General features: G+C 43.0%; 1 protein-coding gene across 3 annotated transcripts in view; it reads left to right on the top strand.

Moving 5' to 3' along the window:
- The window catches only part of lamtor3 (late endosomal/lysosomal adaptor, MAPK and MTOR activator 3), a 33,494-nt gene extending 19,431 nt beyond the window's left edge, over positions 1-14,063 (top strand). For all 3 annotated transcript variants that reach the window (XM_073042398.1, XM_073042400.1, XM_073042399.1), the window contains exons 5-7: positions 958-1,091; positions 8,759-8,822; positions 12,104-14,063. In XM_073042398.1, coding sequence (XP_072898499.1) covers positions 958-1,091; positions 8,759-8,822; positions 12,104-12,177 — 272 coding nt within the window. In that variant the 3' untranslated portion in view covers positions 12,178-14,063. The remainder of the gene's footprint in view (positions 1-957; positions 1,092-8,758; positions 8,823-12,103) is intronic.
- Positions 14,064-14,284: the final 221 nt, after the last annotated feature.

The following is a 14,284-nucleotide window of genomic DNA, read 5'->3' on the forward strand; positions in this document are numbered from 1 at the left end:
TTGCAACAAAAGAAAAGAGGTTCATTTTAGTGCAAAGTGATCAACATGGTCAGAGTGTTAAACTGTAGTGATTAAAGTTTTACTAATTGGTTGTGGAATCAAATGGTTGAAGGGAAATAGCTGTTCTTGAACTTGGTGGTGTGGGACTACAGGTTTCTATACTGTTTTGGTGTCCTCGTGTCCCAAAGTCATGCTTGTAGATTAATTGATTACTATAGATTATTCTGAGTGTCAGTGCTGGAAGAATCAGCAGGATATTAGTGAACACGTGAGAGAAAATGTGCAAGAAAGAAGTGGGGTAATGGGTTAAATGTTTCCTCTGAAAAACTGAGGTGAATGTCTTCCACTGTTTTAGGGAAACTTGAGAAATACAACACAGAGAAATGTGAAAGTTTTCTGTAGGGTTTTACAGTCTAACAACCTGGGTTAACTTGCTGTTAACTTTCTGTATGTTATTTCGTGGATGGAATTTGTTTGATTAATAGAGACATAGAAGGTACAGCATAAAAACAGGCCCCTCAGCCTAACTTGTCCATGCCATTTAAGGTGCTATCCTGATCTAGTTGCTTTTGCTTGCAATTGGACTTCTTTCTTTCCACGGTCTTGTCCAAATGTCTTTTAAATGTCGTAACTTCCATTGGCAGCTCATTCCATATACCTACCACTTTTGTGGAAAAACTTGCCCTTTCAGTCTTTTCTTTCTCACTCCTCTACCTTTACCCATGTAAGATGCTCATCACTGAGCAATAGATTAAAACTCAGGACAAAGATTTGATTTAGGGTGCTGTAGAGGTGAATTGAAAAAGCCATATTCAGCCTTTAATCATGCAAGAAGTGCAGACGACTAGCCACTGACACGCAAGCAGTTTCTGCTTTAAATATACTTCAAATTAAACTGCTACACCGGTGCTGTTGAAGTGTTTGAAATTAATTGTTCCCATGGGCTATTTTCTTCAGTTGCTAATGACAATGCGCCAGAACATGCCCTGAGACCTGGATTCCTCTCAACCTTTGCCTTAGCAACGGATCAAGGAAGCAAGCTAGGACTTTCCAAGAACAAGAGCATCATTTGCTATTACAATTCCTACCAGGTAAGTATTTTTGTTCTTTTTTCTATAGAGCATTGAAATAACCAATACTTGTCTTTCTAACCCCCACACCATTCTAAGCATCATTCTAAAATTTGAAAGTGAAAATGTAGAAATGTTCAGGAGGGAGGGCAGCTCCTGAATACAAGATCCAGGTTGCACCAATGCAAAAACTTGAACTTTGTTTCATCGGGCACCCCTGCATTTGTTAAATAATTTTTTTTATTTAGACGAACAGCACAGTAACAGGCCCTTCCAGCCCGATGAGCCCGTGCTGCTCAATTACACCCAAGTGACCAGTGTACGGTTTTGGAATGTGGGAGGAAACCGGAGCCCTCAGCGGAAACTCTCTCAGTCACGAGGAGAGCACACAGACTCCTTACAGTCAGGAATAGGAATTGAACTTGGGTCGTCGGCACTGTAAATCATTACGCTAGCCGCTATGCTACCGTGCTGCCTATACTTGAAGTGCTGAATGATAGAAATTTATGGCACAGGTTCAAAATAGTATTTAGTGCAAATTAGTAGCAGAAACAGTAACTTAATCTATTCTAGGTCAGGGTGGTTGCACACATGCAGGTTGTGTGGCTTTCTAATTTTGTATCTATCATCTTCTTGCTCCCCTCTCTGCAAAGGTTACACATTTAATAAAGTTTTATTTTCTCTTAGGAAGAGCAGGTATTTCTATATTGAATTAGGACCAGTAAGTTGTGCAGGAGAACCTTCTTAAATCTATAATAGAACATCAGCTCAGTGGCTACTTTATTAGGAACCTCCTCCACCTAATAAAGTGGCACTGAATGCACGTTGTGGTCTTCTGCTCACTCCATCCATTTCAAAGCCTGACATGTGCGTTCAGATGCTCTCTTCTACACACCACTGCTGGAACGCTAGTTAGTTTGAGTTCCTGTTGCCTTCCTCTCAGCTTGAACCAGTCTGGCCATTCTCCTCTGCCCTCTTTCGTTCTTTCTGCCCAGTGCGCATGCATGTAGCTCCCCCGCACTACACGGTGTACTTCAGTGGTCCCCAACCACCGGGCCGCAAGGAAACGATATGAGTCAGCTGCACCTTTCCTCATTCCCTGTCAGCCCACTGTTGAACTTGAACCCACATGAGGTCATCAGTTGCCTAACCGCAGTGATTCCCTCGCGTGGCCGGCGGGAAGTGCCGTTGCTACCGGCCTGGAGCGCAGACAGATGGGCGCCGCCTCTAAACCTGTTTAGCACTCCGAATGTTCGTGGGGAACCCAGTGCTAAAATATTCGCAGATGACCTAATTTGGGTTCAGCGTTTCGTAAGTATCAGAGCAGCTACTGCGCTGCGATCTACTGAAACAAACTTTTGTCGGCTGATAGCTCCTACAAGGGGGGCAGGGGCAGGTGCGGGCCTGTCGCTCTCCTCGCTCAGTCGGTTGTTCTCTCTGGACTGCGACCGCCACGGCCCCGGCATGGGGACCTCCAGCCCTTACCTTGTCCTCTCACCCCACCCACGACCAGCTGCACCTGCCCAAGGCTTCTTGAAACATAGAAACATAGAGTATAGGTGTAGGAGTAGGCCCTTCGAGCCTGCGCCATTCAGTATGATCATGGCTGATCATCCAACTCAGAACCCTGTACCTGCTTTCTCTCCATACCCCCTGATCCCTTTAGCCACAAGGGCCGTATCTAACTTCCTCTTAAATATAGCCAATGAACTGGCCTCAACTGTTTCCTGTGGCAGAGAATTCCACAGATTCACCACTGTCTGTGTGAAGAAGTTTTTCCACATCTCGGTCCTAAAAGGCTTCCCCTTTATCCTTAAACTGTGACCCCTCATTCTGGACTTCCCCAACATTGGAAACAATCTTCCTGCATCTAGCCTGTCCAATCCCTTTAGAATTTTATACGTTTCAATAAGATTCCCCCCTCAATCTTCTAAATTCCAGTGAGTATAAGCCTAGTCGATCCAGTCTTGCTTCATATGAAAGTCCTGCCATCCCAGGAATCAATCTGGTGAACCTTCTCTGTACTCCCTCTATGGCAAGAATATCTTTCCTCAGATTAGGGGACCAAAACTGCACACAATATTCTAGGTGTGGTCTCACCAAGGCCTTGTACAACTGCAGTAGAACCTCCCTGCTCCTGTACTCAAATCCTTTTGCTGTGAATGCCAATATACCATTTGCCTTTTTCACCGCCTGCTGTACCTGCATGCCCACCTTCAATGACTGGTGTACAATGACACCCAGGTCTCATTGCACCTCCCCTTTTCCTAATCAGCCACCATTCAGATAATAATATGTTTTCCTGTTCTTGCAACCAAAGTGGATAACCTCACATTTATCCACATTAAATTGCATCTGCCATGAATTTGCCCACTCACCTAACCTATCCAAGTCACCCTGCATCCTCTTAGCATCCTCCTCACAGCTAACACCGCCGCCCAGCTTCATGTCATCCGCAAACTTGGAGATGTTGCATTTAATTCCCTCGTCTAAATCATTAATATATATTGTAAACAACTGGGGTCCCAGCACTGAGCCTTGCAGTACCCCATTAGTCACTGCCTGCCATTCTGAAAAGGTCCCGTTTACTCCCACTCTTTGCTTCCTGTCTGCCAACCAATTCTCTATTCACATCAATACCATACCCCCAAAACCGTGTGCTTTAAGTTTGCACACTAATCTCCTGTGTGGGACCTTGTCAAAAGCCTTTTGAAAATCTAAATATACCACATCCACTGGCTCTCCCCTATCCACTCTACTAGTTACATCTTCAAAAAATTCTATAAGATTCATCAGACATGATTTTCCTTTCACAAATCCATACTGACTTTGTCCGATGATTTCACCTCTTTCCAAATGTGCTGTTATCACATCTTTGATAACCAACTCTAGCATTTTCCCCACCACTGATGTCAGACTAACTGGTCTATAATTCCCCGGTTTCTCTCTCCCTCCTTTTTTAAAAAGTGGAGTTACATTAGCCATCCTCCAATCCTCAGGAACTAATCCAGAACCTAAGGAGTTTTGAAAAATTATCACTAATGCATCCACTATTTCTTGGGCTAGTTCCTTAAGCACTGGCGGTGGGCGGGCGGCCGGCTGTCTAATGAGGCAATGAAGCCCTCAGAACTGCTTCGGTACCTTGAGTCTAAGCACCCTGCACTTAAAAACTCAGTAGGTTTGTCTTTTCGGCGGAAAAATACACGAGCAGCCCGGGACAGCAGCTAAGTGCCGAGAGCCGCGAAAACTAAATTGCAGAATAGACTGGACATAGGGAACCCCTTTCAAGTATCGCTGTATTCCCGTCGTGTTTATCACCCCCCCCCCCCCCAAGTCTGCCGGTCCACAAGAATATTGTCAATATTAAGCCGGTCCGCGGTGCAAAAAAAGGGCGGGTACCCCTGGTGCTTATACATTATTTCTACTTCTGGGTTGCGGGGTTTTACTTCCGGTCTTTTCTGCCCTGGTGCGCATGCGTGTAACTAGTCGATTTGGGGTCGATCTCGCCTTTCACTAAGGCTGAGGTGGGGGATCTTGGGCTTAGAAAGGTTGGTGACCACTACTCTAGAGACTGTTGTGCATGAAAATCCCAGGACATCAGCAGTTTCTGAGATAGTCAGCCACTTCGGTTGGCACCACAATCATTCTACGGTCAGAGTCACTTAGATCACATGTTTTACCTATTCCGATGTTTAGTCTGAACAACATCTTTACTTTATTGTCACCAAACAATTGATACTAGAGCATACAATCATCACAGTGATATTTGTTTCTTCATTTCACGCTCCCTGGAGTACAAATCGAAGTAAATATAATAAAAATTTAAATTATAAATCATAATTAGAAAATGGGAAAGGGAAAGTAAGGTAGTGCAAGTCAGGTCAGGATATTTGGAATGTACGGCCCAGATCCAGGTCAGGATCCATTCAGCAGTCTTATCACAGTTGGAAAGAAGCTGTTCCCAAATCTGGCCATACGAATCTTCAAGCTCCTGAACCTTCTCCTGGAGGGAAGAGGGACAGAAAGTGTGTTGGCTGGGTGGATCGTGTCCTCGATTATCCTGGCAGCACTGCTCCGACAGCATGAGGTGTAAAGTGAGTCCCGAAACGTCGACAGTGCTTCTCCTTATAGAAGCTGCCTGGCCTGCTGTGTTCCACCAGCATTTTGTGTGTGTTGTCCAAAGATGGAAGATTGGTTTGTGTGATGTGCTGGGCTATGTTCACGATCTTCTGTGGTTTCTTCTGGTCTTGGACAGAACATCTTCCATACCAAGTTGTGATGCACCCTAGAAGAATGCTTTCTACGATGGATCTATAAAAATTAGTGAGGGTTTTAAGGGACAGGCCAAATTTCTTCAGCTTTCTCAGGAAGTAAAGGCTCTGGTGGGCCTTCTTGGCAGTGGACTCTGCTTGGTTAGACCAAGTCAGGTCATTTGTGATATTCACCCCGAGGAACTTAAAGCTTTTGAACTGTTCCACCTGCGCACCACTGATGTAGATGGGGTTGTGCGGTCCGCTACTCCTTCTGAAGTCAACAACCAATTCCTTCGTCTTGCTGACGTTGAGGGATAGGTTATTGTCTTCGCACCATGCCACCAGTTTCTTAATTTCCTCTCTGTACTCAGACTCATCATTACCCAAGATACGGCCTACAATTGTGGTGTCATCAGCAAACTTGTATATTGAGTTGGATGGAAACTTGGCTACACAATCATGGGTGTACAGTGAGTACAGCAGGGGGCTGAATACACAGCCTTGTGGGGCACCGCTGCTCAGAGTGATTGTAGAGGAGAGCTTGTCTCTTATTTTCACAGCCTGGGTCCTGTCTGTGAGGAAGTTGAGGATCCAGCTGCAGATCTGAGTGCTAAGACCCAGGTTCCGGAGCTTAGGAATCAGTTTATTTGGAACGATGGTATTAAAGGCAGAGCTGTAGTCAATGAAAAGGAGCCTTACATATGCATCTTTATTCTTCAGGTGTTCTAAGGAGGAATGTAGTGCCAGAGAGGTGGCATTTGCTGTTGACCTGTTGCTCCGGTAGGCGAATTGCAAAGCATCGAGGTTGACCGGTAGGCTATGGCTGATGTGTGCCATAACTAATCGCTCGAAGCACTTCATAGCAATTGATGTCAGAGCCACAGGTCGGTAGTCATTCAGGCATGCCACCTTGCTTTTCTTCGGCACCGGGATTATCGTTGCCTTCTTAAAACACGAGGGGATCTTAGACTGAAGCAGGGAGCAGTTGAAGATGTCAGCCAACACTCCAGCTAGCTTGCTTGTACAGGCCTAGAGAACACACCCCAGGACGCCATCTGGGCCCGTCACCTTCCCTGGATTTATCTTCAGGAAGGCTCTTCTAACGCCTTCCTCGGTGACGATGAATCTGGATGTTACCAGGTCTGGTTCATCCGGAGGGGGCTGGACGTTCCTCTTCTGTTCGAATCTTGTGTAGAATACGTTAAGTCATATATGTCAAACTCAAGACCCGCGGGCCAAATCCGGCCCGCGGTGGAATTATCTTTGGCCCGCGAGATAATATCTAATTACTATTAAAGCTGGCCCCAGTAATCGAAGCGCCTATGGCGTATGATATGGCTAATGCTGAGTTTATTCAGGTACCAGGTTTTCAGGGTTTTTAGTGTTTATTCGGCAGTCTTCTTCATAAGAAACGGAATTTGTAAAGTGAAACACTTTGTAGTTATAGCAGAGACTGAGACACATGAGAACAGGCTGAAAAAACGGAGGCAACGTAAGCTGTGTTCGCAAGCGTCCGACTGATCCGGCCCGCATGAAGCTGCATTTTGCTCAATCCGGCCCGTGACCTAAAATGAGTTTGACACCCCTGCGTTAAGTTCATCAGGAAGAGAAGCGCTACAGTTATTGATATTCACAGCCTTTTCTTTGTGCCCAGTGATCTCATTTAGACCCTGCTATAGTCTAATGGCATCCCTCTGGTTAGCCTGGGCTTCCAACTTGGCTCGATATTGCCTCTTGGTGCCCTTAATGGCTTTCTGGAGTTCACACCTGAATTCCATGTAGCGATTGGTATCCCCAGACCTAAAAGCCACAGCTCTAGCCTTCAAAAGGGACTGGACCTCATAATTCATCCGAAGTTTCCTGTTAGGGAATACCTGGATCGTCTTGCGAGACACACAGTCCTCTGTGCATTTCCAGATAAAGTCCATGACAGCTGAGGCATACTCATCGAGGTTAGCTGCTGAGTCCTTGAATACTAACCAGTCCACCAATTCAAAGCAGTCATAGAGGACCTCATCCGTTTCCTCTGTCCAACGCGACAACACTTTTGACACTGTGACCTCCTGCTTCAGTTTCTGTTTGTAAGCTGGGAGGAGGAGTACGGCCTGATGTTCTGATTTTCCGAAGTGAGGTTGTGGGACGGAATGGTAGGCATCCTTGTCTGCTGTGTAGCAGTGGTCAAGTATATTCGGGCCTCTAGTGGAGCAGGAGACATGTTGGTATAACTTTGGCAGCGCTTTTCTGATGTTGGCCTGGTTAAAGTCCCCAGCTGTAATGAGCAAAGCCTCCGGATACCTGGTCTCAAGTTCACTGATGTTGACATACGGTGTATTCACAGCACACTCCACGTCCGCCTGGGAGGGTGGAATGTAGACTGCTGTCAGTATCACCGAGGTGAATTCCTGTGACAGATAATAGGGACGACACTTCACCGACAGATGTACCAGGTCCGGACTGCAGGAGCTTGTCAGTGCCACTGTGTCCGAGCACCACGCAGTGTTGATCAGTAGGCAGACACCACCTCCCTTCGTCTTGCCTGAAGATGCCGTGCGGTCCATCTGATGGATCGAAAATCCCTTTGGTCGGATGGCAGAGGAGAGCCAGGTCTCTGTGAAACAAAATACACAGCAGTTCTGCATCTCCCTGCAGTAGGTGAGTCTCCCTTTAAGGTTATCTACCTTGTTCTCTATGGCTTGCACATTAGCTATGATGGTGGGCAGAGGGACCCTAAAGCCCCTCCGCTTCAATCTGACCAGCAGCCCAGCTCTTTTTCCATGCTTCCTCGATAATTTGTGCATCTTTCCAGGTTTCCATCGATACAGTGTGTTGTTGGCAGCTCTTTGAGGTTGGTGGACGCGTCCCATAGGGATCGATTGGCGGGTCACATCGTCTGGCACTCCAGGTCAGGCCAAGTGACGGGGGAGGCTCTGCTGCCACTTCCAACTGCTGGGCTCCCGGGCTCTCAATGATGTTTGACAATGGTGCAGGCTTTTAGGCATTGAGTTGATTGGCTGATTAGATATTTGCATTAATGAGCAGGTATACAGGTGTACCTGTATAGTGGCCACTGTATGTGTGTAGCTTTTAAATCTGGGATCAGTACAAGTTTGGTTAAATAAAAGCATAAAAGGCCATAAAGCAATGTGGAAGGGTCATGGAATAGAGATGAATATAAGCCATGACCTCATTTAATGGTGTTTTTAAAAAAATGACTGAATGAGCTGTGATGCTGTATTCCTCTTGATGCAGTTCTGTGTTGCTTTCTGTTTGAGGTGCAGAGCTGGAAAGTTGGTCACTTTAACCTAAAGAACACGTGCACACTTTGTTTTAACCTACTAGCTGTTGGCATTCCATTATTAGTGTTCAGCCAGTTCCTCAAGCCTGTGTCTTGTCCACCTGATTGTTAATATTGAAACATTTTCCTTTGCTTTTAAGGTTGTGCAGTTTAATCGGTTGCCTTTGGTGGTCAGCTTCATAGCCAACAGTGATGCTAACACAGGTATGTTGTACACATTACTGTGATGTGGTTACTGTGAATGTTAGCTGTACATCTTGCTCCATCACTCCAAAGTATATTTGATTTCTACTTAGCACAAGGGTTGTTTTAATTTCCTAACCACAGAGTGCTGCTCCACAGAATATTTTATCAGAGGGCAGATGAACAGACTTTGTATAAACCTGCTGGATTTATTGAGAAAGAAAATTCTGCTATAGACATAGAAAAAACAAACTGCTGGAGGAACTCAGTAAGTCAGGCAGTATTTGGAGGGAATTAGACAGTCAATGTTTCTGTTTGAGATGCTCCACCTGACCCATTGCGTTCTTCCAGCAGTTGTTTATAGTTCCAGCATTTGCTGTGGGCATAATTGCCTGTCATACATGCAAGGTACTTTTAGTGGAATCAAGACAAAGTCCTTTCTACATACAAGTGTTATGATATGGCCTACATGCTTTGTATTTCTTTTTCTCTATAAAGTTACAGTAGGTTTATTGCTGAGATGACATTTTTTATGAAAGATGCAACTGTGAAAAGGGATACAACTGAAGAGCACTTGTGAGCCATAGAAATAAATGATAGTGATGGTGAACAGTACTTTGGCAGAATGATTTAGATTTCATCCTAAGATTCAACATGAATGTTTTTTATTAATAAGATTTGTATATATGGACAAACATAAAGGTTGTAGTAGATGTTTAAATTGGTTGAGTTAACTTTTTCATGTTCTGTTTTATATATTTTTTGAGAGGTGTTTCTTCTCAAGATACATCTGAGGTGGTCACTTGATAAAACTGACATAGACTGGAAGTATGATAACAGTCACCACGATAGCGTAGTGGTTAGTGCAATGCTATTACAGCTCAGGGCTTCAGATTTCGGAGTTCAGTCCTGGTGTTTTCTTTAAGGCGTTTGTTTGGCCTCCTCATGAAATGTGTGGATTTTCTCTGGGTGCTCCAGTTTCCTCACACAGTCCAAAGACGTACCAGTTAGTAGGTTAATTGGTAAATAGTCCTGTGATTAGGCTAGGCTTAAATTGGGGGTTGCTGGGTGCACAGCCCAAAGGGCTGGACGGGCTTATTATGTGCTGCATCTCTAAATAACAAATAAATAAATCATGGTTAAGGAAACAGGATATTGTGGGTATTGATGCTTTATGTAATGATTTCACTGGACTTTCAAATAACAAAGGGTTTTGTTGGATTAAATGAAGAACAAAACACAAGTAGAACCAGACCTGTGATAATAAATAATTATATCCTTAAACCATTTCTATCATTTATGAAGAAGCTTAATGACCAGGTTCATTGGCATTGTCCTTGCATGGTTTACGTTCATCTTTTTATGCTGTTGAAATATATTTTTAATACAGCTGACGGGGAAGACAAATGACACGAGTTTATTTTAGTAATTTTAAGCTTATTTATTGCCTCTACAATTTATTATTTCCAATACAGTTTTTTTTGTTACATGACTTCCAATTGTGCACCCTGCCAAGTGGACTTGGCCATTTCTGTTCCATTTCTTGATTTCCTGTAGTTTAACATTCAGCCTTGACACCTCATTTTCCAATATTTTGTAACTTTTGTCACCCACTTGCTAATGGTTGATGTTCTATAGCCTATTTTTAAATGTGTCTTATCAACTTTATGACTTTTGCTTTAGTTCATTATATTCATCGGGGGTGAATGGAGGTGTAATAACCCCAAGGGCAAAGAGAGGGGAAGGGGGGTTGTTAGTGGGTATAATTCCAGGGAGAGGAGATTAGTGGGAGTGTAACCCCAGGGTGGGGGTAGTAGGGGTGTAATCCTAAAGCAAGGAAGAAAGGGATTAGTGGAGCTCAAACCGCAGGGAGAGAGGGAAAAAAAAGAGTATCTGACCCCAGGGAGAGGAATAGGGGAGTTAGCGCACTTTAAGAATCTCTTTCATAAGTACAGGCAGTCCCCGGGTTACGAATGAGTTCCGTTCCTGAGTCCGTCTTTAAGTCGGATTTGTATGTACGTCAGAACAGGTACATCTGGTATTATATAGCATCAGTTAGTCAAATGTTTGTCTTAGTATATAGTATATATTTTACCTTTCCATGCATATAAAACACTTCAGAAACATATGTATTTCAATAATTAAACCACTGTGTTGCTTAGTAATAATTGTAGCTTTCATCGGGGCAGGGCCTTTCACATGCTCCATTATTCTCTCTTTATCCTTTACTTGTATCCTTTAAAGTTGTTCTGATCGTTGACCAACTGTAGCCTAACACTTTTCCAATGACTGATGGCATTTCACCTCTTTCCAGTCATTTTATTATTTCCACTTTATTTTCAATCACGATCACTGTGGATTTTATGTTCTATCGCTGAACAGCAGTGAATCTTCTGATTGGCCTATCAGAGTTCTCTTTAGGAACTAGTTGACTCGATCAGCATTTCTAATCTGGCTATTGTTCACGATTGCACTTAATAAAACAAATATAGCAGCAGCTGTGGGCGGCGGGTCGCTCCGGGTCCTAAAGTCCACCCACACTGAGACAGGTTAAATGGGACAAGTGGGGGTGGTGCTGACTGGAAAGTGGGGGAGATGGTCAGGGTGAATTTTGCTAAGAAATATTTAAGTCAAATACAAAGTTACACACTTAACACAGTGTTAACGGCAATGACTTAAAATGGTGGACGGTGTTCTTCTCCCTCTGTTCGTAAGTACGAGTTGTCCATAAGTTGGATATTCGTAACTCGGGGACTACCTGTACATGGAAGTGAGTGTCCTGGAGGGGTATGGGCCGAATACAGGAAACTGGGACCAGCTAGGTGGATATCATGGGCCCATTGGGCTGAAGGGCCTGTACTCGTGCTGCATTGCTCTGTGACTCTTCTCAATGATGCTAGATGATTTGAAATTCATTCTGTGTTTGAAAAGTGCCATTTTTTTTCAGTCTGCGTGCTTCTGTCTACTGAAACAGATGAAGTTAGTGAGTCTATGGTAGAGCTCACCTGCTGTGGGGTCAACTCTCAATCTAGTGACATTCAGCTGCTTGGTCTTGGTGAAAATGATTTTAGAACAGTCAGATTTGTGGTAGTGAGGACCTTTGGATGTTTATCTTGGTACTCTGTTCATCTTTAAAAAAGATACTATGGGTTTGGGTCAAAGAGAAGAAAATCAATGTGAAGGACAAGGGAATGGATAGGAAGTTGTAATGTGGATTGGAGGGTCAAATGAATTTTTCAATGTGTTGATGTGTAACTGTAAAATGATTAGCCACCGTTACACTGTTGTGTTGTGTCTTAAAGGATTAATCGTCAGTTTGGAGAAGGAGCTGGCACCATTGTTTGAAGAGCTGCGCCAAGCTGTGGAAGTTTCATGAACTGCAGACTCCAGAAAATACACCCATTGCCTTGAACATTGTGAACTTACTGGCAAGTTGTTAGGGAGCATAATTTACAAAATTTGTACATTATGATATCTTAAAAAGGTAACTTGTCGAGTTAATGCTGCTGCTGAAATTGAGTCTTGGATTGTGCATGGCTTTCCTGCAACATCGACAGTATTTGTCAGACTGGCTATTCCTTTGCTCAACAGCTGTGCCAGTGGTCAGAGTTCTGATTTCCTTTAGGTGCTCCCAGTCAATTTGTATATAAAATATAATTTGTGCAAGTTAATACTGCTTCTAGTCTCTGAATGTCATGATGCATTGGCTTATTTTTGGAGGCGCAGTGTAGGGAAGAGAGAACCAAGGCTGTATTTAAATTATTATGGTATATAAATTGCATTTGCTTTTCTAGATTTAATGTACAAAGTGAAGGTCTCAGTCATTTAAAACTGTTGGTATAATTTCAGACTTGTTCTTTTCTGATTCTGAGATCTCGTTATTAAATCCAGAATCGCAATCTGTAGGAGACCAGAGTCCAATACAGTTTTGAATTAAACAAAGTCATCAGATCTGTCCAGCTTGTTTTCTGTTAACGTGTACAGCACTTTGAAATAAGCCAGTATATTTATAATGTTGTCTTTGTAATCTCATTTATTTTAAAATGTTGTTAGCTAATCTCATTTTAAAGATGCATTTTTGTGTTCGTGGAGATTTCTCTGTCTCAAAGTGTTTGGGGGTGGGGGGCCATTGACTTGAGAGGACAAGACTCAGCCAGGCTGTAGCTGGTTCTGTCTTTCAGTTCTGAGATTCATCTGAGTTCTGAACCTGAAACACTTAACACTTGTTTCCACCTCATTTGGAACACCTGCTGAGAGTTTCCACATTTCGTTTCTATTTCATGTTTGCAACAATTACAGTTCTGTTTAAATTTTCTTTGATTTCACTTTTCTTGGCTGCAAGTTGACTGCTGAGTTTCTTCTGTTAACAGCGCTCTTAGCTATGAAGTTCTTTGGGTTCATTCTGAGCTTGTAAAATATCTGTTCTATTGAGTTAAAACTACATAATACTTCATTTAATGGAAAGGGTTTTCATTCAGCTGGTGATCATCTCTAACAAACACATTTGAGGTTTTAAAGTTTAGTGAAACTTTGACATGTTAAGAATTTCTAGATGGTCTAACTGTTTAAAGTGTGTGGCGTGACTGATTTGTTCTTTAAAAAAAATGTTAAAGATGTTTTAATTTGCATTCTGGAACAAAAACAACAGACAGACCTGATCTGGGACCTGTGTTTGAAGAATAAAGTTCCTATCAATCACAAACAAGAGAAAATCTGTGGATGCTGGAAATCCAAGCAACATACACAAAGTGTTGGAGGAACTCAGCAGGGCAGGCAGCATCTATTGAAAAAGAGTAAACAGTCGATGTACTCTTTCCATAGATGCTGCCTGGCCTGCTGAGTTCCTCCAAGTTTGTATCAACTTGTCTTCAGAACCTTTTCCACTATCTCTTATATCATAATGTACAAAATAAAAATAATGCTGCTGTTGTAGGAAAAAACCTTGTTTTTTTGTGCTATAATGTGATTATGATAACCACTATGCTACCATGTGGAGGGTGAGAGTATAGATGGAATGAGCTGTCAGAGGAAATGGTTGTGGCATTATTGTATAAGAGCACTTGGATGGGTACATGAAGGGGCAGGGCTTGGAGTGATATGGGCTGATTGCAGGAAAACTAGGGCTAGCTAGTTCAGTACCATAGTAGGGGTGGACTTAATGGGCTAAAGCGCTTGTATCTGTGTTGCATTTCTGTGACTTCCCAGTGAAATCAATTTGTTAGCAAGTATTTATATTAAAATTTAGTTGAATTTTTCATTCTATCAACATGTAGTAATTTTGTTATTATTCCTGTGCCACTTAGCTTGATTTAACAGGATTATTGTCATTCTTTTTCAGACTTACTAGCAAAATCTGAAGCTTAACCCAAAGTTCGGTTTTAAACTTGCCTTGACTCAAAAGGACAAACACAAGGAAATCTGCAGATGCTGGAAATTCAAACAACACACACAAAATTAGCAAATCTCTTACTATCTTTCCTTTC

This window comes from Hemitrygon akajei, chromosome 4, assembly GCF_048418815.1.
Source record: "Hemitrygon akajei chromosome 4, sHemAka1.3, whole genome shotgun sequence".
NCBI classification, from domain to species: domain Eukaryota; kingdom Metazoa; phylum Chordata; class Chondrichthyes; order Myliobatiformes; family Dasyatidae; genus Hemitrygon; species Hemitrygon akajei.